At 38.9% G+C, this 22,525-nt stretch overlaps 1 protein-coding gene across 1 annotated transcript; it reads right to left on the reverse strand.

Moving 5' to 3' along the window:
• Positions 1-5,529: 5,529 nt before the first annotated feature.
• LOC139301804 (uncharacterized) lies at positions 5,530-22,147 on the reverse strand. The gene is made up of 10 exons (XM_070925276.1): positions 22,049-22,147; positions 21,252-21,497; positions 20,970-21,083; positions 20,407-20,427; positions 20,128-20,207; positions 19,643-19,739; positions 19,444-19,521; positions 16,507-16,749; positions 15,323-15,418; positions 5,530-6,574 (listed from the first exon to the last, which is right to left on the reverse strand). The coding sequence occupies exons 1-9, from the start codon at positions 22,080-22,082 to the stop codon at positions 15,366-15,368; spliced, it is 966 nt and encodes a 321-aa protein (XP_070781377.1). The 5' UTR covers positions 22,083-22,147; the 3' UTR covers positions 5,530-6,574; positions 15,323-15,365.
• Between the last annotated feature and the right edge of the window lie 378 nt (positions 22,148-22,525).

Below are 22,525 nucleotides of genomic sequence, written 5' to 3' on the forward strand. Positions count from 1 at the left end.
ACACACACAGAGAAAACACAACACAGCTCAAAATACCGCACAGATACTTTGAGATTTGTCCAGGGAGTTCTCTATCTACGAGTCTTAGTTGTTAATACTGTAAAAAGTATATATTGGTCACTCGCAGTAAAGCATTCACTTAATATAGGATTTAAACCGTACAGTATCTAATCTCCTTTATTATGACAGGGTCTAATTAAATATGTTTGATGCCGGTGGATGTTATCTTTTGTTTGCCAAGAATATTCATGAAATATGAAACATGATTCTGATGACAAAAGAAAAGGTATTTTCTATGAAGAAAATATGTTGAATAGGCTTAGAACTGCAGTGACACTGCAAAAGTGTCACAGCATGGAGAAATCAAGCCGTCATACTGGATGCAGTGAGAATGTGAGAATGTGTACTCAGTATGGTGCACAAGGTCATGTTAAGATAAAAATACCTAGTAGCCTTTTATGGATCATCTTTTGAGTTGGGCCTGACACTCGATGAAGTGACCCGTGTGCATTGCTGAGACATTTTCACACAGTTCTTTCAATCGCAACGGATGAAATCTTTGAAACTTTTGACAGTTTTATCCTCACTGATGTCAGTGATGACATATTACTGTATAGCAGGACAACATCTTATATCCAGCTACATTTTTTAAATAGATAAATACACCTGTACATCCATCAAGTGAGAATGATAAAAAGTGCTTGTGATCAATCTCTCTCTAAGCACATGAATGTAAGATTGAAAATCTGTTGCAGGAAAATATTTGGATAAGAAATTGATAGATGAAGTCTAATTTGATAATGTAACTATAACAATTTAAAATATAATTCTGTAAAAGTTCCTCTGTTTATTGGACATGATAATGCTTTTAGGACAACACTGTGAACCACTCAGCAACCTTTCCCTTAAGTGTGGGCCAAATAGCAGAGATGCCATATTCATCCAGGCATTCTGTATCACACTTTTCATTGCATCCCTTAAATAAATCTTGCCCTCCTCACTTGACAAGCCAAGAATAAAAAGGGGACACACACTGCGGGGTGTAACTATAGAAACAAACACACCAAGCTTTTTATACTCTCTTACTCCTGGATTTCACTCACATTCTTCCCATGGTGAATAAGTGTACTGCAAAATATCAAGAGCCATGGACTGAAAATTCAGATCTGGATCATGAATCCAAAATCTCTTTTAAAAAAGAAAATTCTAATATTGATTCGTAAGCCAAATGAGAAATGGAACTACCTCCCCGGCTATATGTGATTGGTCGATAAGGAAAGTAAAACAGCCACGAAATCCGTCTGTTCTCGAGCAGAAGCATGGCATTCATTATGCCGTTAGCTTCCCTTTGTCCAATTTAGATATTAAAGGCATGACATGACTTTAATGAGCGTCTAAGGTAAACATGGAGAGAAAGTTGGGTCGAGGCCAGGCACTGCTGCCCGGGATCAACTCTTCATCCAGGAGGCAGCTAATGATGACAGCAGGCAGTAATGACCTCATGATAGATGGAAAACAAAGCCCAAGTGGATCCCATCCCTGCATGTATCCCTAACAGCCACCCAGGGAGAAGACAGGATTTGTTTTCTTTCCTCTTGGTGCAGTTGTTACGTCTGTCAAGATGAAGCCACGTTCAGATCCAGATCTCCATCATTTTCATTAAGCTCTTTAGAAAGATGTTTTCCTTAAATAAAGTACCTAAGTAAAGACGTGTGTTTCCTTTTTCTTTTCTCATAGTGTGTCATGTTTTCAGCATGTTAATAATGTGGCTATATTCTAGCCATGCTTGTTGGTCAATCAGTCCTTCACTTTGGTCCAGACGGAAATATCTCAACAACTGTTGGATGGATTGCCATGAAATGTAGCACAGACATTTGTGTGCCCCTCAGGATGATTTGTGATAACTTTTGTGATTCCTTACAGCAGCAATATTTCCATAATAACAATATCAAATGAGTAAAAACTATTTGGCAATGCGAAAGGGGTCGCTCATAATGACGAACCTACAGAGAATTAGCAACCAAATTGGCAGCTCCCCTCGGCTTTATGGAGCTTTATAGAGAGTTTCAGCTCATTGTTCAGCTGTCTGGCGGCAGCAAGCAGCTTAGCTGGAGAACATAGTGCGGCATAAAGAGCTACAGCTACAGAGCCAGATATTTTCCTCAGGAGTTGGTGGACACAAACACAACTCCAAATGAATGATTGTGTTGCTCCATGTCTGCTGGATGTGTAAATAAGCACCTGTTTACTAACAAGTTCATCATATCAACTTAAAGGTGATATGTCAATGTTGTGTTGACAAATTGTTTCCGGGTTTAACTTTTTATCTAGCGCCATCATCAGGTCAAATTTTTAATTTATCAGATATTTTGGTTTATCGCTGGTTCATGGCCCTCAGCTGTAATTTGTATTTAATTAGCAAACGTTAGCATGCTAACACGTGAAACCAAGATGGTGAACATAATAAACATTATACCTGCTAAACATTTGCATAGTGAGCATGTTAGCGTCTGTTTGTCTGTTTTTTTCTTTCAGCTGGAAAATGAAATATGACACAAAACCAAACAAAGTCGGTTATACAGTCACAACAATCTTATGATCAGTTAGTACAAACACTGCATATCTGTCATCATTTCTTTCATAGAAAATCTGAAATCTGAAATTAAATATATGACTTTAATTCAGACAATCTAGTTGATGTATTTCAAAAAATGGGTCAGAAAATATGACTTACATTCCACGACTGAGCCCACTGACAGAAGCTTTAATTGATGTTTTCCTTTCACAAAAGCAACAGTTTTAATGATCATTCTTCACATTCTGAGCGTGTCCATAACGCTTATCACTCGAGAGCATCTCAACTCTTTCATGCAACTGATGAACAGCTCAGTCCAGCTGTGCGGGACACTTGTACTTGTGTATTACTGTCAGTGTGTGTGTGTGTGTGTGTGTGTGTGTGTGTCTGTGCGCCTAGAGACACAGAAGGTCAACTACAGGTAAAGATCTGCAGCATCAGAGCTACTATATAAATTCCAGCACGCTCGTAGGAAAATAACCGCTAAACACATTTAAAGCACAGTACAAATGAATGAGCACACACACACACATACATTAGATCTCCCCCGCTATCTTGATTACTTATCATTATCAATTAGAATCAGAATCAGAATCAGAAATACTTTATTGATCCCCGGGGGGGAATTGTACAGTACCCGTGCTCCCATTCAAGAGTAAATAGTAGCATAATTTAGAACTAAAGGTATGTAAAAAATATAAAAATAAGAAATAGAAAATAAAATATATACATAACATTTACAATATTTAAGTGAACAATAAAGTAAAGAATATATACAATGTATACATTGAAAATAACAATGTATATGTATGTGTGTATAGCACTGAAGTGTATGACTATATATGTATTGCACTGAAACATTTAAGAATAAATTTAAGAATAAATAGTGAGGTAGTATATGAACAGGTGAAGTGGGTCCAGATTTCCAGTCTCTTCCTGAGTGTCTGACACTCAGAGGGAGGAGTTGAACAGTTTTTCTCATCTCATCTTCCTGCATCCTTTCTTGTATTGGGTCTCTGAGGACAGGAAAACCGTCATGCAATTGCCCATCATGTCACGCCATGTGCTTGAATGTGGAGATGCAGTTCATCTTTCTGCTTTGTGTTTAATTATCATCCTCTTCATTGTGAACTATATGATGTATGTAGTCCGGGACACGAAAGCAACAAGAAAATAACAATGTGCTTTTTATTTGTAAGGATCTCTCATTGAAATTTAGTCATTTTACATTTCTCCTCAATTTTAACTTCAGATGCCCCACAGGTGAATACTGAACTACTACTGTGCATGATCTCATCTCATCAGGGGATTTTAAACTTGTAACTACAGACAGATATAGAGTTATTTCGATGTGATGCTGTTTGTGTATGTGCATTGATTGTACGTGTTATGTTTGCTGCTTGTCTTCTATCTGGTTTTCTACTTTTGCTAGCCTCTCTTGCAATAGAGATCTCATTCTCACTCCGGACTATGTAAAGGTTACACAAGAGAAAATTTTAAAGGATCAACCGCAGAATGTGTGAAGTAGCTCAGGAAAGCAGCTCGGACAGATTCTTTGAAAACAAGCTATGACGACAGAGAGGTGGCTCACCCCTGATAAACTCCTTGTCTCCTTAGAATAGCAGAAGAAGAAGATTCTCTTCACTACGCGCTAGCATCCTAATCATCCGGCCTGTTGTAAATATACACAGTGTATAAATAGAGGATACTGAGACCTGAGACATTTGGATCCAGTTCCGAGGAGGAAGAGGTTTGTGTTCTGCTGCACTGGATGATTTGGTGCAGGGTGTCCATGACTGCGGTCAGGTTTGACGGTTGCGCGCACAAATTTTAGATCCGCTCCTGCCGTCATTGCTGCACCGCAGGCTCAGTGCAACATTTCATCTGCTTAATGGTGGATTAAAGCATCCTGCGGGCAGATTGATATAGGCCGCTGCTCTCACTTGTCTTTAAAGGAGAGCGGAAGCCCATGGAAACAGGCTGGATATAGCAGCTGGATCAGACCCAAACACTGGGCAACACATCACTGTAGATGGAAATTATAAAAATATTATATGGCTCATGAAATTAAACAGGAATCTAGATCCATATATATATATATAGGCAAGTCCTTCAGTGATGAGTTCAAACCACACACAGCAGTTAATTCTGCTTTATTGTGTGTTAAATAGCGGATCATTGTTTGATCTTTAACCACAGTGAATGAAATGGAACTGAATGTTTGACAAACAGCATCGCAAAAATATGATTCATCCTCTGTCCAAGTCTCTGTTTAAGGTTTAATTAGCACCATTAATGAACTTGCTGCACATCTACTACTCCTAGACAACACCGGTTCCTAAATCAGAAAGCCGGCTACTGACCCAGGAATGTGGGCAGCTCTCAGATCTTTTAACACTGTCACTTTGAACTAAATGTGTTTGCACCTGGAGCTCATGTTTGCACTTACAGTAAAACGAGTCGGGGGCGATCTAAAAGAACAGCCGGTAAAAGTCAGCAGGGGAGCAGCAGAGATACAGTGTGGTGGACCTAACAAATGCTAATTGACCTTATAAGTATTTTTCCCAATTCAAAGGAGCACATGAAGCACCTGTGAGTTATGACAATACATCAGTGTGTACCTGTATGTACTGTTTATATATTATAAAGTTGTGGATAAAGTCCTATATATATTGTTGAAGGTTATGTGGCGGATATTTAAAAGGTTATTTTGGTTTACTTTCATTCTGTCCAGATTGTTTCACTCCTTAGAGCTACAGCTTTTGGTGTCACTCATCTACATAGTTGGTTAGATTTAGTTATTTCTGAGGCCAAGATTAATCAAGACCACTATAAAAACTGTAAATAACTGCCTTCTAATGGTAAATAATGCCAAAAACACATGGGACAAAGTTAAAATACTTTTCTTTAATACATTAAAATGACATTCACATCATAGCAATTTTTTAGCATAACGGAAAGTTTAATAGGGAACAGCATGAAAAAGCAAAACGCCTCGTTTACAAAAATATCATTGCATCCTAAATTAATAAAAAAACACTAATTCAAATCTGACAATCCTATATTGTCCTGTTTATTTATATATTATTCTTTTTCTTATTGTATTTTCCAAAAGTTTACCAAAAATACTGTTGGAAAAAATCTGTAATATTTTGTTATATAGTGTAAAGAACGTGTAAAGAGCAGTTTTAGGTTACCAGGTTGTGAGCCCACATTTAACAATATCTTTGGTTGGGGAGTCGGCAGTGAATATACAATGCTAATGACTAATTTAACATCAGGCCAAGGGACAACAGTTGAAAATTAACACTGGCATTTACAGTGATGTCGATCAATGTGCATTGTCCCTGTAAATTAAATAAAAAAAGCCAATGCTGATATTTACACTTCATTATAACAGCACTTATTAATTTACATTATTTATTTAACAACTTACAAACCCTGTTGTGCCTTATTGTAAAGTTGTACCGGTAACACTTTAATTTAAGTCCTCCTATTTAGTATTTATAAGCAGTATACACATTATTAAATGGTTTATTACACACTATAATGTAGTTGTAAGACGCTATAGCGACATTTTTGGAGTGTTTATTAATGTATGGCATTTGATAGCAATTGTAATTTCTCCAATGAAGACATATTTATATTATTACAACTGTGTTTCTTAGACTTATAACTGTTGACAAACATATTAATAAACACTGATATCTGCTTAAAATTACATTATAGGGTGTTATAAATAATTTATTATATGTTTATATACTGCTTAGAAATGCTTAATATAAAGTGTTACCGTTGTAAAAATATTAACATTTAGTCTATAAATCCAGTAACTGGTGACTGTTTGTAAAGCACACAAATTCAGTCATCAGTAAAATACTTAAAAAGCTAAGCTGATGTTTAACTTTGAAAAAGCTAGCCAACTAGATTTCTCACACAGTATGAACAGAAGTGTCCTTTTCCACTGCCGTCGCTTGAGTTTATGAGTCTTTCTTCAAGCTGAAAGAGAGAAAAAAAAAGGCACAGAACAATGAAAACAATGTATGCTGTCCCACAGTCCCACGTGTCCAGCTCTCACCTGCTTTTTCCACTTGAAACTTCTGCTTTGGCCAAGTTTATGTGGCCTTTGCCATGACCTCTGACCTCTATGGAGAAACATCTGTTTGAGGGAAAGGATAACTGACATAATCCTACTCCAAATCTATTGATGTGATTTACGCTTAACCATAAAGCGGCTGCAAAAAACAGTGTAGTCCCTGAGGTGATGTGACAGCAGGAAATATTTCTCTCAATAAATACATCATTAGTTATTTCTGTTATTGCTCTTTTTACTCTTTATAGACTTCACTTAAGGAACTGTTGATACTTTCAACTGGTCTATTGCACTCTGACAATCATTCAATCATATATTTCAAAGAGGTGTTTTGTTCTCACAAACCCCACAATCTCAAATTTGAGTTAATCTGAACTGCATCCAATATAAAGCAGTTTGGTTTTAGACCAGTAATGTGACTACGGAGGCTCAGGTTGCAGGTAAGACTTCACATTGATCTTAGTCTATACAACTATTCTGAGTTGAGCCACAGGGATAGATAGGGATCTGTGGAGACCACTATAGTGAAACCTGGCTGCTGAAAGATCGGGCATTCCAAGAGGGATTTAGTAGTGTTGAAGAAAATGCTCAACTGAATCCCATGCAAGGGTGTCCGTCCTTGCATGCCATTCAGGTAAAACAATGACACTTGATGAAAACTCGTATTTGAGGTTAAGTAAATTATTTTGTCTGCCTTCCACTAAATTTGGCATCTGAAGCAAACAAGAGGCCCTAATAGCCCTTTGTGGACAGAAAAAAAATCTTAATTTCGCTGATGGTGGACACAGGACACAAACTACAGCTGAAAATTACATCATGTCACTGAACTGAACTTGTATGTATTTTGTGAAGTGATGAATATTGGGGCTATTGACACAACAAGGGGCGTGCACAAAACCATAAGTCTCAACAACTGGAGCGGTAAAATGCATCAAAACTGATGTATTGATTACTACAAGGTTATGTTTCCTGAATAATAACATGAATATCAGTCCAAACAATTCAATGGAAATATATATAACATGTTAGAGACAAAATCCTAGAATATTCAAAAAAAGACAAATCAATTAATTCTAATAAAGTCTCTGCAAATCGGTGTGGATTTTTTACGTCAGCTTCAGCTGCACCGTCGCACTATAGAAAGACATCCTGACACAACTGACCTTTGAGAGCCGGAGAATCCAAAATGGAGGGAGCTATCGTAGCTTATTAGCTGTGTTTCACCATCTACTTTAAATTTTCCCTCCTCTGGCTGAGAGAGCTGTTGGTACTGACTAGCGCTAGCATGTTAGCGGTTAGCCAGCTGAAGCAGTTAACCAATTAGCCCTGCAAGTAGGCACTATGTCACCAAACTTCTAGAGCCACATATTTTACAAAGACAAGCTGATAAATTTCGCTGTGTCTGTGGCTTAGTCTGTTGAGATGCAAAAAAACTGCAAATGTGAATAAAGTGAATAATCTTCCTCATCAAATTTAGAGTAACAGCATTGGGTTATTACAGTGCCATCTGAGACCTTGGACTCATCATTGTCTGGTTCTGTAATAGAGCGTGGAACAGATACTCATCAGGCTTGATGTGCTGATTTCATAACAGTTCTTCGTTGTTTCCACATGAATGTTTCAACATCAAATATGTGCACACATCGACTCGCATCACATGAAAGGAAACTAAAGGTCTAACATTTTTAGGAACTTCCATTCAGCATCATCTGAGATTCCACCTGAGCTCACTTTAAACTGTGTGTGAATGATGAGAGATGGAGATGTAATAAAGCCACGGTGTGACTCTGACAGCTTGACACTGCCTGAGGAATGTGGAGCCGATGCCGGAGGCGATACCGGCAGGTGAATGAACGTCTGTCAGCGGGCCTCCTGATCACAGCAACCCTGCCAACTGCACAAAGCCAGGCCAGGAATTTTTAAACCAGCCATGGAAAGGACAACAGGAGAGGAAACTGTCGCTACAACTGTAGACCTCATGGGGTTTGCATTCTGGGGGAGTCGCAGGTCATTCAAAGAGTCAGCTGCATTGGGATCTGGGCATGTGGATATCTAGGGATGGCAATGTTAGTTGGTGGACCAGTTCGTCCGTCCACCACTTTGGTCAGAGTGAACTATGGGATGTATTGCCATCAGATTTGCTGCAGATATTCAGAGTCCCTATAGGGTAAATTCATCTGCTAGATGAATTGGCGCAACATTTTGCACAGATATTCATGGTTCTCAGACAATGAATCCTAATTACTTTGCCATCATCAGGTCAAAATTTTAATTTGTCCAGTACTCTGGTTTATGACCAAACACCTGCAAAACTAATGACATTCCCATCAGCCTCAGCTGTACTTTGTGCTAAATGTTAGCATACTAACACGCTAATCATTGTCATTGTGCGCATGTTAGCTTCAGCATTTAGCTCAAGGAACTGCTGTGCCAGTGTGGTTGTTTCCTTTTATGTTGGTTTATATGATTTATGAATTCCAGAATTTAAATCATATATAATTTAAATATCTAAAGTTTACTCAGTTTGTTAATGCACAACCAAGCATACAACCTTATTTTACACATTAACCTATAAATAACTGATTTGTTATGGGGATTACAAACCTGTACACACACGGTCTGCAACATAATGTTCACATGGTCATGACAAATTCCTTAACTATAGTAAGTTGTCATTACTTCAACATAAACTAGACAGCTGTTTCCTCTTGGTGAGTTGCAAAAAAGGGCAAAACATTAGTAACTAGGTAGAATGGAGGCAACATGGTCGATAGATCACAAAATGTCAAGCGTGTGATCATTCACAACTAACCCACTGTGACTCTACATCATGTGACTGCAGAACTATTTCTGTGTTGTCTACAAACTGTTTTCATTAACCACCACCTCCACCACCACCCTCCTTTCCTTTGTTGAGAGCTGGCAGCATGGTGTAAAGAAGTGAAACATGCACTACTAAATTAAGCCCTGTAAATGTTGTGTGGGCCACCTGCCAAAGTTTGAACTGAAATACAAAGGAAGAATCTAGAAAATGTGACACTCTTGTTGTAAAATGTCTATGGTGTAAATACTGAAGGTCAAGGCCTAGCATACTTTGAGATCTCTTAAAATAAAAGGATGTTGGTTGGAGCATCAGGGAAAGTAAAAGCAAGACCTGACTTGTGTGTTTCCTGCAGCGGGATAGAAATCACCTTGAATTCAGAATTAAAAATTGCGTGCTATTCTACTTTAAGGTGGCATTTAGGTCACCCAAAAAGCAAATTTTCACATGTCCCTCTATGTTTCTCGCAAATGTTGTAGAATAAGTCACGTGCAGTGGTCTTTGTTGAAATGTTTCCTGGTTTGGGCTACACATAACAGCAGCCGCTGCACATCTAATTCTGCAGAGACTTGCTTAATGACAGGTAAAGAATGTGAGCCAGTTGACTCTGACATTGAGGCCACATTATTCTCCTGCAGTCACTGTGTTCCCTTTAATTAGGATTGTCTGACCTATGACCTTTGGAAAGGACTTCAACCTAGAAGCCTCTGCAAGTCAAGGAACCGAAGCAGTCAGAAGACACACCTTTTGGTTTTGAAAGAGGCATGAAACTCCTTCCTGTAGGAAGCTAACCTGTGGTATTAATGTTAGCGTACAGACTCAAAGGAAGGTATCAATCAGGCATACATGTGAAATGACATCACGCTGAGAAGTTCTGCATTGGTTTCTGTTTAAAAAACAATCAGGTTGACCTCATTTGTCATTGTCTGAGGCTTTTCTCACAAAAACACACCATGACCTCATGAGAGGCTCAGTTTCAAAACAAACTCACCAAAGTTGTTTGGAAAACAATCAGCCCCTTTTTGTTCAGTGCACAGTTTCTAATACGCTATACAGGGCGTTAAAGGGAATGGCATCCTCATAAGTCACAGGCCAAACATCACCAACCATCACTTGTATGCCTGGAGTGACTAGTAAACATTTTTTACAGTTAAACTGACCTATTCAACTTGACCTTTGCCACAGGATGCGCAAGTTGAACTGTTTCTACCAAAGATGTTCAGGGATTCAACTACAAGTACAACCTTATTTCCTTTAAAGCCCCTAAAAACTTGGCCACATATATTAAGCATTTATCCACTACATTAAATATTCATGACTAAAGAAGTAACAATCAAAGTTTAAGTTCAGAAAAAAGAAAGGCCAGGAAATAGTCTAGTACAAAGCCCTCTGTAAAACTGCAATGTTTGCTTCATCTTTATGCTAAGCTAAGTTAACTGGCTGCTTCAGCTTCATATTTCCCAGATACAAATATGAGAGTACTTTCCATCATCTTATCTAATTCTCAGCAAGAAATCGGATAAGTATATTTCCCAAAATGTCGAACTAAGAGCTTCAACTTCAGATATTACTTCCAAACATACAATGAACACAAACATTCTCTTTAGAACAGAGTAATTTTTAGTTTCTTTTATACTTTTCCCCGTAACTGTGACTTGTACGGTAATACATACCATACTGTTCATATTAAGGAAGTTCATTCCTCAAAAACAGATATGCTTGATAGAATGATTGGCTATGATGGACATTTTAATTCAGTTAATCAAGCCTTTAAATGACCTGACTATAGATTCAACCTTGTTGTCATATTTAGGAATTCTAGAGAAAAAAAAGAGTTTGGTCATTTGAAAAAGACCCTTGTCAAAAAACCTGAGAAATGAGCTGACTAGTCTGTACTGACACTAGTGGTCCAGCCCCATATATCATCTAACCAAGCTTTTAAGTTTGACACTGATGAACCAAATGCATCTTTTTTTATGAATGCCTGCTGGTGTATATTTGCCAGGATGAGTGTGTCTGAGCATCGCTGTGTATCCCAAAACAATGATGAGAACGAACGTTTACGTGCTGATGCTTTTATTTCTTGCTATATGAAACTAATAATTATCTAATTATTGGAAATTCCTTTTGGATATAACATCTCAGCTCTTATTTACTTTACTGAAACAATATGGGCCGCGATTAGCCTGTATTTACACAAGAATATTGCTTAAGAAAACAATGTCCAGTGTTGTGTGACCACTCCTTTTCTCTTAAGGCTGAATGACACTGACTTATTTTTGAGTCATTTTAATCATTCAATTTTAATAATTTAATTATGTTAGGACTGGATTAAAATGCTATCAGAGTGCTATCAAAGAGCCCCTCTTAACTTTAACTGCAAGTACACGTTTTCACATTAAGCACTAGAAACTTTTCTCCACCCACCCTGTCATATCCTCAAGTTTATGTTTGGAAATCACCAAAATCTTCACATGAAAAAAGTCACACAGTCGTCAGCCTCAAAACTGCATGTACAGCATGTACCCCAGACGCAGCCCTTTAATGATGCAAGTCTAATAGCTATCTTCACGACTTTACAATTGCAAGTTTTAGTTTTCAATTTCTTGACCAATACTTGATGGTTTGTGGTAGGAAGTCAAGAGAGGAAGGGGCAGAACCAGCCTCCACCAGCTGTTTCCTTCTCCTAGTGTGGAGGGAGTGTCAGTCTGCGTTTTCCGACAGTCCCTCCCTCCTGTAAAGCTGCCCAGGTGTAATGGCCGACCTGACGATCTGAACCACATCAAACCTCACAAGCAGGAAGCTTCCCATCACTGTTATTACTGAGATAAAGATCCTGCATTCACCACAAGCTGCATTGTCATCCTGCCAACCATAAATCTGTGTTTACACCCACAATATTGCCCAAGGAAATAATTACCTTTGCTATTACTGGGAAGCAGGAAAAGGAGACAAATAGCTAAAAAGCTAAAACTCTCAAGTCTTTGTTCATCCCGAGAATCGAAAGGACATACAGTATAAGGACTCATTTATGACCAAGAAGCCACATACGAAGAACGGAAATACAATCTTCAGCTTCAGATCCTTGACCCTGCTCATCTCCATGACCTGTCTCTGAACCAGCAGCCCCTTCCAAAAAGAGCCTCTGCAAATAAAATACGCTGCTTCTAGCTAACTACTAGCCTTGTTTGTCTCGCACCGTTAATTGTCAGCCTGTCACTCTCTTTCGCTTGCCTCCTCCTTGCTGTGAAATATTCATCTCAGGGCAGACAGTTTCCTCCTACATAAACCATCAAACATGAAAGCTAAGCTCCGACTGGAAAATAACAGTGAAGTCCCAGGTCTAATTATGCTGGTTTAGTTTATGACCTGTCAGCTCATATCCATTATCCACGACTGCAGAATGGTGAGCAGCCTTTCAACTTCAGTTTCCAGCTTGCTCATCACTTCCCAGACCAGGTGGGAATGAGTGAAGAGTTCACTTTTTCCTTTTCCCTTCTCTTTTTCAAATTGCGAGCCACAAAGTACGTTTCTCACAGTCTACCAGGGACATGATTCAGTTGTCTGTGAATTGAGTTTAAATATCACCTCCAGACTACAGACAAATAAATCTAAATCTAAAATGAATCCAGAACAACAGGTTTTAACTTTAAATTAACTTCCAGTAAAACTAAAACTTAGATTTAGGTTTAAAGATAAATGTGTAGGAATTTGAATGGTCGTTTGCAGGGAAAAGTTTTGTCGTGTTTGAATCTTAGAATACAGGGAGTGTTCATACATGATCCATTTTCACTTCCAGTTATTTTTCAAAAGGACTGAAACCATATCGAGACAGCTTACCAGCAGGTTTTGCACAACTATTATGTTACATGCTGTCAGGTACAGGTATTATTAGAAACCACAAATCACAGAGACAAAGGTACACAAGTTATTGCTTTCCATAACCTTACATTGTGTTTTGTGAGATTTGTTTTTTTACTTCATGCAATCTATATCATTGTATGTCATAGTTATTTTGGGTAAATCTTTAGTAAACGTTACACCGTCAAACAGAAATAAAGCTTGATGCCATTCATCTGAAGAAATAATGTGTTCAAGGTAACGTTCAAGAAAATATGTTCATGTGGTTCTGTTCTTGCCCCAATTACGTTGTGTTGAGAAACCTAGTTGCTGCCTAGATAATGTTCACAGACAATGGGTTTTTTTCTTAATGGATGCAGTGCTACATTTTTGTACTACACACTAGACAAAGGAAGATTGATGGGATGGATGGTGGGCTTACAAATTGGGCGCACTTCTTTCTGTGTGTGGTGAGGTGAGAGACAACCAAAGCACTTTGTTAAGGGTTCTGTAAAGACTAGCTAATAGTCAACAGATCTAGAATTTTTTCTCATTTTTTAAATGCAAAAAGGTTTTAATCACATTACACTAATATCATGAAAGATAGAATGTCTGACATGACATTTTGACATTAACACAGTAGTAAAAGCACAGGTGTAAATAGTCAAATTAATGATGGCTGAATTACATTTTGCTGCTTCAGTTTCAGGGTCCTGGTGTTGTGCATGCTGTCCTCACTGTCATTGCTTAATAAGCTCAATATAAGTGATATGACTATAATATAAATGCTATTATAAGATTTCACAGTTGTCCTTACTGCCTTTAGTTTATCTTGAACACCCACTCACTGTGTAAACAGGTAGATATAGAAGTAGAACTGAGTGGCTTTGCTGAAATTGAAATGCTTGGGATTTCTGAAGCTGGTGTTTTTGTGAGAACGGAGATGATCCGTGACCGCTAACACCGAGCATCTGAGCGGTTAGCGTCTCAGATGTGAGCTTATCATCAGCTGTTAAGAGCAGTGTGAATTCCTCGGGCCTCAGGCTTCGGCCCTGAGTGTCTCTAAGCAGATAGGAAGAGAGACAGGGAGGTGCAGGTGCAGATGTGGGCCTTACATCCCGAAGCATGTGATGATTAGACTGAGAGGGCCCATGTTAGTACTCGTGTGGGAAGAATCTCATCCATCAGTGGAAGATGGAGCAGGAGGAACCAGAGGGAAAAAAGGAATGAAGCCAAGAGTGGTTTCAAGTTAGCAGAAATAGAGGGATTTTTGTAGAAAACGGTTGGTTTTGCATTTATAAAGTAAAGGAGCAACTGTTCTCATAATTATTTAGATTATATATACCTATAGATGAGCATGAAGATTAATTTCTGACCCTGGAAATAGTCTGAACTGAACTAAAAAAAAAACCAAAACCTCAAAGTCCAGGTTTATAGCTTTCTAGCTTACTTGGTATTCATCAGTGGACTGAGTTTGGCCAGTTGACATCATGTGTCATCACCTAAGTGTGGAACATAATGATGAGAGACTGTCAGACGCAGTTAATAGTTTGGAAAAAAACCTGGACCTTAAGATAATACTATTTTGTCCACAGACCTATATTTACTTAATACACAACAAAATGTATCAATCTGAAAATGAATCAAAAGTTTGAAAGAATCATAAACTGTATGTTGTGATACCGACTTTTTCAACCGGCAGAGAGGCTCAGTTTTGGATGCCGCTTCCAGTGTGTATTTATAAACTACTGGATGTCAGACTGTCAATGTGATTTACAGTTTTGGGGACAAGCACATTTTATAATTTTAGATTTAATGGTTATGACTTCTCTATTTTTAATTTCTGAATTCAGGACGGGAAGCTGTAACAGAGCACTCCCAGTGGTCGTACGCAGTCCGTTGACCTGCAGTTGAGGGTGGGGGGTTTTCCCTGTACTAACACCTGAGCTGGCTGAGCCGTGAAGCAGCTGCAGTCCGTCCACTGTGGTCTTACCCAGTTCCTGAAGAACAGCACAGGGGCAGAGAGGCAATATGTCTCACACCGGACAATCGAGAGGAACGTCCCAGACGAGGTTGCTCGACTTCAAATCTGTTCAAAAGACAAAGAAGTAAATGCTTAACAGTGGGTGGCTCGGAGAAGTGAATCATGATTTTAACTCAAGAACCAATTGCTTTAATGTGACCTGATTACTCTCTTATACTGTAAATTAGACAGAAGAGTCAAAATTTTTCTTAATACAATACTGACATACTGACATGACAGTGTAATTGCTCCTCCTATGAAGCCACCCCATCCCTTCCTAATGCTAGACTCCTGTGTAAGAGATGTGGGTCCTCTTTCTTTACAAAAATGCATTATACGGTTTATCTAAAGCTAATATGAGACTTCAGCAGTCAGAGTTAAAGCCAAATCAGGTGGTTCTCTTCCAGGGTTTCAGTCTTTTCAGTATGAAATTGCCTCTTTGTGTTACTATCCCTGCACTGCAACTCAGCAAGAAAATATTATCTGCTGAAGCACAAGGAGGGAGTTTTGTAATGAAAAGACTAATTTCAGAAGATACCCACTTGATTTGATTTACTCACTCAACTCCTGAAGCCTCATATTAGCTGATCTTTTATCAGATCCAGGACTGTGGATTTTGAACACCATCTCTAACAATATAGCATCGCTAGGAAGGGATCATTTAACGGCCAGTATGGAGAGGACACAGCGACCAATGACTCCACTGTGGATATGTCAGCAATATATTAAGATAGACTTGAAGCTATCTTTTAGTGTTGCACAGGAAAGTCAACTGAAGAGGGCATACACAATATACCTGGAGTGAATGACTGCATAGTTGTAGGTTCTCTTTTTTGTCACCCGATGAGCGGAAAATGTGTCGAAATGACATGTTGCAGTAACTCACAACTGAGATATAAACGTAGCAAAGAAGCTGTCTCGATTCTGACAACATAACCACCATGCAGTCCTACAGTAAATTCAACAACTACAGAGGAGTAGCTTAGGACTGCTGTCTTCTTTGTGTGTTAAATGGATGAACACATATAGTATAATCAGTAGATGAGTGTATGCTGTAAACTCTGTGTGACTGTGAAAGGTTTGTAAAATAACTAACACCTCAGATGTGAGGAATGACAATGACCATTTGTGGGGGACAATCTTTAAATGCCAACCTCTCTTCTGACTGACGTCAGCATTGTTGCTGTTGTTCTCATTTGTCTCCTTCAGCGACTCTACTGAGGTCTTGTTGGAGACGTCGCCTTCATCGTCAGTTTTCTCCTCCACACTCGGCTCCACAGGTGCAGGAGGACTCTGCTCAACGACGTCCTCTTTGGGTTTGTCCTCAGAGCTGTCTGGGGATGGCGCCGGAGCTGCAGACTCAGCGCTGGGATCAACAACAGATTCATCTGCCTCAGCTGTGGAGGACGAGAAAAGTGGTTCAGCGGTTTTCAAGAACATTAATACTCTTATAGCATGACACATGTAAGTGAAAACAATATGCGGATGAATTAAAACACACAAGTAGAGTCAAGTAGAGTGGAATATACTGGAAAAACCCAACATTTACGTCATGTCTTTTTAATAGGAAGTTAAGCTGCAATAAATTAATTGTGTAATGTTGTTGAGACATTTCTCCATCATTTAAACTTCTATGACATTGCAGAGTTGATATTTGCGTTGTGTGTTTAGCACCCACATAATAACAGTATTTTCACTCATATAGCCTGAAGTGGTTTTGCCCTCTCTGACAGTCAGAGGTTTCTCCCGGGCGAAGTCATTTGAAGGGGCCACCACGTTGGTAATGAGGCAGCTGATTACTGACCAGTTTCTAATGAGCCACAGCCATGCAGCTGTTGGAGGCTGTGGGAAAGTAGGGCGGCCCCATCATTATCTGACCCAGGGTTAGGTGGATAGAAAGCGGAGATGAAGGGGAGAGGAAGGTGGCCGTTGTTGCAGACATAATTCTGCCATGAGTAGGATGGCTCCTCAGGCATCATTCCAGTCTTCAGAGAATCGTCATGTCTGTCTGGTTTATGGCGGATGACTAGAGTCTTTATCAAAGGTGGACTCTTGACCTGACTGTCAGCTTAGCTTTCTCCTTTAGTGTACTGAGACTGGAAATGTGATCTATAGTTGGTACTTGTTGTGTAAAAAGTTATTGCTGAAAATGTAATGCACCCGTGTTAGCATGCTAGATGCTAACACGCTAAACCAAAATGATGAACAAGGCAAACATTACACCAGCATGTTAGCATTGCCATTTTGAGCATTTTAGCATGCTGACGTTGGCATTTCAAAGCGCTGATGTACAGCCTCACAGAGCTGCCCACAGCTAGCGTGGTCTGTAGATCTTGTTTCTTTACTATTTGGGTACCGATTAAGTCAGCAGTATGCTTCAACTTAAGTACTTGGTGGTCAGACATGTTGGTGATCCGACGTTGAAATTGACTTTCAAAAATTGACAATCCATCAATGACTCCCACGTCAGTTGGCCAAGTATGCGGAAGTGAGAGAAGAAGCAGGGTTGGGTACTATTAGTCACATTTTCCAGTTATGTTATACTAGTTACTTGAAGTTTTGGTTGTTGTTTTCCAGTAACACGAGTAAGTCACAAACATTCAAGCAGTTTCCACTTTAGATGCAAAAACAACTTCTTAATGTGACAAAAAAATATATAAGTATACCAACCCAAAGGAAAAGTGACTAGGGGAGACTGTGTGGGTTTGATGAATGAGGTCAAGGGTGTGGGATGGGTGAGGTTGTTGCTGTTGTGTTAAACTAAATTGTGGTTGCTTTCAGTCTGATCTTGCATAGAAACATCTATAGTAGATGCTACAGACGATTAGCTTGGAAATGTTTGCCCCAGAGAGATTTTGTAATTGTGGAACTGACAAGTTGCCAAGCGTCGGGCTGGTTTCTTTAGTGAGTTTGAGTTCACTGGACAAGCAGTCACGATCATCCAAATCAGATTGTTCTTCTTGCCATCAAGTTTCATTATTTCTTTCCCATGAAGAAAGAGGAAGAGAACCATTAGAAAGGTATAGCTGCTTTTCGAAGCGACCATCAGCACTGTCCATTCAAACAAAGTGTGGCCCAGGGCAGACAGGCAGGTCCAGACATGAGCTGCACCTTTTACCTTTCTAATTCAGCCTGGGAAGATGTCTTTGAGTGAAACAGTAACACTTCATTCATTCTCAGTCAAATGAAAATGTCAAAAACAAGCATTCACGTATTGCTCTAAATGGCACCAAATGCCAAATTAAAAACGTTGCATGAAATATAGAATTTATAGAAGATGTAATAAATGTAATCCATAGGAATTCATACACATTTTGGCTTTGTTACCCAATATCTGGATTTTAAAAGTTTCCGATTTATTATGTATTATCGAATTATTATTTATTTATTTTCTGACTTGCTGCATGTGGATAAAACAGCTTTGGTATGTTTTCATCAGCTTTTGTATGGTGAAATGACAACATGCTTAACAACCACTGTAGGATTTGTGTCAGCTGCAGTTATGGCAAACTGAATAAGCTTGCACTTTGTTAACTTAGCTTCCATTTCCATCAAGTGGCACACATGAGTACTGCAGGACACTTTTCCGGCTTGTCTCCCCTCAAAGTAAGGAAGTGTTGAGTGTCAGTTGAGCATGCACTTTCCGACACAGACATTTCAAAATATACTGTGGAAGTCCTTAACTGATCTGAATTCATTTGCTCAAGACTATGTGAGTCACTCTGCTGTGCAAAATTTCAGATTTACTTCCTATAAAATTCACACAAACTGTGCTTACAATCAATTGATTAACATGTTGTGGTTTTATGTTTTTAAAGTTGCATAATATATAGTAAATCGAAAATTCTTTTATTTCATATTAGGCTGACAAAACAATGCCTATACTGGAGCAAAACACACTTCCTATTCAGGTTTAAATATATGCCTGCAGGACTCATTCACACTATCTCACAGCATCTTGGTTTTAATGTAGAGTGTAGAGAGCTGACGAACGTTACTTCCTTTTATTCAGTTTAACTGATCTTAAGAAAGAGGAAGGAAAATAGTACACAATTAGCCACAAAACACATCAGTCACAGGTTTGTTCTTACCTTTCTTCTCCTCCTGCACTTCAGGTTTCACCTCTGGCTCTTTTGCAGTAGTTCCTGTACTTTCAAAGGTTTGCATACCTGAAACGTGTACATGGATCATGATTTATAATACTTCTGCAACGGCAGAGCGGCACAATATGTTTGGATTAATGTGACATCGTCTCTGTAACATTGTTGTTGATGTAAGTGTTGGACAAACCGTTCTGAGGTACAGTTTCAACAGGCAACTCAGGGTCCATAGTGCTGAGAGGGATGTGTGCTTCATCTGGTCTGTTAGTGAAGTCAACAGAGTAGTGCTGCAGGAAGAGGGGATTCAGAACACACATAGAAAAACACACATTAATGCCACAACTTTGGCTCTGTTCAAAGAAGAAATCTGTCTACCAAGGCACCTGGTGCAGTAAGCCAAGAAATAGTCTTTAAAAATACAACTTGTACTCCAGTATTTGTATGGATTAAAACAAGATGTAGTGTGTTAATTAGTAGGCTTTAAGCAAGCTGTGTCCAGTCTTTATGGTAAGCTATGCTATCCGGCTGCTGGCGGTAGCTTCCTATTTAGAAAACAAACCAGAGAGTGGAATCAGTCTTCTCAGCTAACTCTCGTGAAGAAAGCAAATAAGCATATTGTTGAAATGTCGAAGTATTCCATGTTTGGTAGTGGATGCAAAGGGCTACTCTGCTTACCCTTCCTCTCTTCCGTGCGAAGTAGCAGGCAACTCCAAATGCAAGAGCTACGAAGATGATCACAACTAGGATGATAATGCCTGAAGGAGGTAATTTAGCTCATGTTTATAAAGAGGAAGACGTTTGCTCACATTGTGGCTATGCAATGTGGCCCCAGACAAAAACATACATCTACTGTTTATGCCTAAACTTACAGTGTAGTTACAACCTCAAAAAAGAAACATTGTGGTTTGATATCATTTGATACGATGTGCTGGAGCACATTTAAATGTAACTCACCAGTGCCGTCACCAGTGACGCCTGTAAGAAATACAAAAAAGGATTACATTTTAAAAGAGAACAAGTCGACTGCTAAAGAGGAGTCAGATGTCACCTTCTATTCATAATACAATCAGGAGGGAAAGCTGCTTCCATGCTTCAATCCATTATTAATTACATATTCAACTGGTTTAAAGCTGCATTAACAGATTAAAAGTTAGAAGATGCACCGTACAAGTCTGGTGATAATTCTCTGTGGGTTTGTCACTATGAGCGTCACCTTTCACAGTACGTAGTCCTTTGATCCACTGCTTATTAAAAATATTGATTAATGCAGCTTTAAGGTAATATACATTTTAACAGATGAAAGTGTACCGCAGGTGGAGGGAACTGTGTTTCTATAACTAGCCAGTTCTTACTACAGAGCACAAAGCTATGAATGTATAAATGTGATTTGAGTTGTTTCATTTATCCAGCCTGGCTTGAGTTTAACTGTAATTGTACATAGAGTATGTATCCTCAAGCTACTCAGGGTTTACACCAAATTGTAAAATATCGTTTATTCACCAGAAATCTCAACTCACTTTTGTTGTAGAGGTTGTCTTTTGCTTTGGTGGCAGGTGGTCTTGTTTTTTTAGTAGGTGTGGCTGGGGGCATTGTGGACCTTGTACTTTGGGAGGCTTTGTCATTTTTATCACCTGAATCAGAGAAGCATGTTATTCTTCAAGCAAACAAAGAGAGGACAAAGACAGGGAACAATCATAAAACAAAGAAGACATAAATCTCTGACATAACTGTTTTTGGGGGAGTGCAACACGTACGGGTACATGCATGCGGCAATAGACAGTTCAGATAATAGCTCTTACCAGTCGGCTTTGTTATTGAGGGTGTGGTGGTGCTGTTGGTTTTGGTGATGTTCATGGTACTGGAGATACTGGTCATATTGGTGCCGGTGGTGGTGTAGGTTGTGTAGTTGGAGGTGGAAGGTGTTACAGTGGTGGACATATTAAATGTGTTACTGCCAAGAGTTTGGGTGTTTAATTCATTTGAAGTTGTGGAAAGCCCGCTGTGTGTTGATGTCTCTTCCGCTGTGACAGAAGCCACAACCAAACCTGCAGGAGAGAATACGGTCCAAGAGGTGAGCACAAAAATGACCAAAGTTTAAGCATAAAACTTTTGTTATCATCAAGTTCATATTCAGCTAACTTTACTTTACGTTTTTCTTGATCTGTTTGTTCTGTGTCTGTGTGTATATACAATATAGAATTGATCACAAAAACAAACATTACTGTGGAGTAAATCAAACTGCACGACTTACAGTAGCTCTCTTTACGGTGAACCTTAAAAGGAACCAACTATGTAAATACTGTATTTTAAGGTGTGGCCCTGTTTTCCTTACGATCTTTTACTCATACACTCTGACTTCAGGCTTTTATTTATGAGCAATGACATTTAGTAAAGCAGCAAGTAAAGCATTTATATTGAATTTTCATTGCATTTTTACTATCTACAATTAATCACCTTAACCCAGACAAAACATTCGAGAAAGGGTTTTCAGGAAAAAACTTTCATATTGACAACAAAACATTTTTAGTTATAAAAATGAATGATTGATACAGTGTAATCAGGTGCATGTCAATAATACAATAATAAAGAGTCTCACCCAGGATAAAGAAGAAAGGACTGATGGATGGCATTGTAAATTTGTTTGATGGCAGCAGCAGGTGGGAAAGGCTACAAAATCTAATATACTGTAAATACAGTGAAATATCAAAGCTCTCTGCTCGAGGGTGATGCTGTCATTCACTGCTTTTCTTCCTGAATGCTTCAGAGCGTTGCATACCTCTGAAGGAACCTAAAAGAGGATCAACGCCTCTGACCACAGCAGGGTGCATCAGAGAACAGTGTTGCTCAAATGGTGTAAGTAAGAGGAAACATTTCTTCAGACTCTCCTCTCACTGCAGAACAATATGAGGTAGCAGATGTGTATTGTTACTGACAGAACTCTACTACATGGTGTATTTGTGTCCGCTGTAACACATGTGAGAGCACATTTTATCTAATCAGAAATCAGAATCAGAATCAGAAATACTTTATTGATCCCCGGGGGGGAATATTTACCTCTTAGTGTCAATTTATA

This window comes from Enoplosus armatus, chromosome 2, assembly GCF_043641665.1.
Source record: "Enoplosus armatus isolate fEnoArm2 chromosome 2, fEnoArm2.hap1, whole genome shotgun sequence".
NCBI classification, from domain to species: domain Eukaryota; kingdom Metazoa; phylum Chordata; class Actinopteri; order Centrarchiformes; family Enoplosidae; genus Enoplosus; species Enoplosus armatus.

Coding starts and splice junctions, on each gene's coding strand:
- LOC139301804 (XM_070925276.1), bottom strand. CDS start 22,082: ATGCCATCCATCAGTCCTTTCTTCTTTATCCTGG. Junction 21,084..21,251: donor CTCAATAACAAAGCCGACTG/GTAAGAGCTATT, acceptor TCTCTGATTCAG/GTGATAAAAATGACAAAGCC. Junction 19,740..20,127: donor TCGCACGGAAGAGAGGAAGG/GTAAGCAGAGTA, acceptor CTCTTCCTGCAG/CACTACTCTGTTGACTTCAC.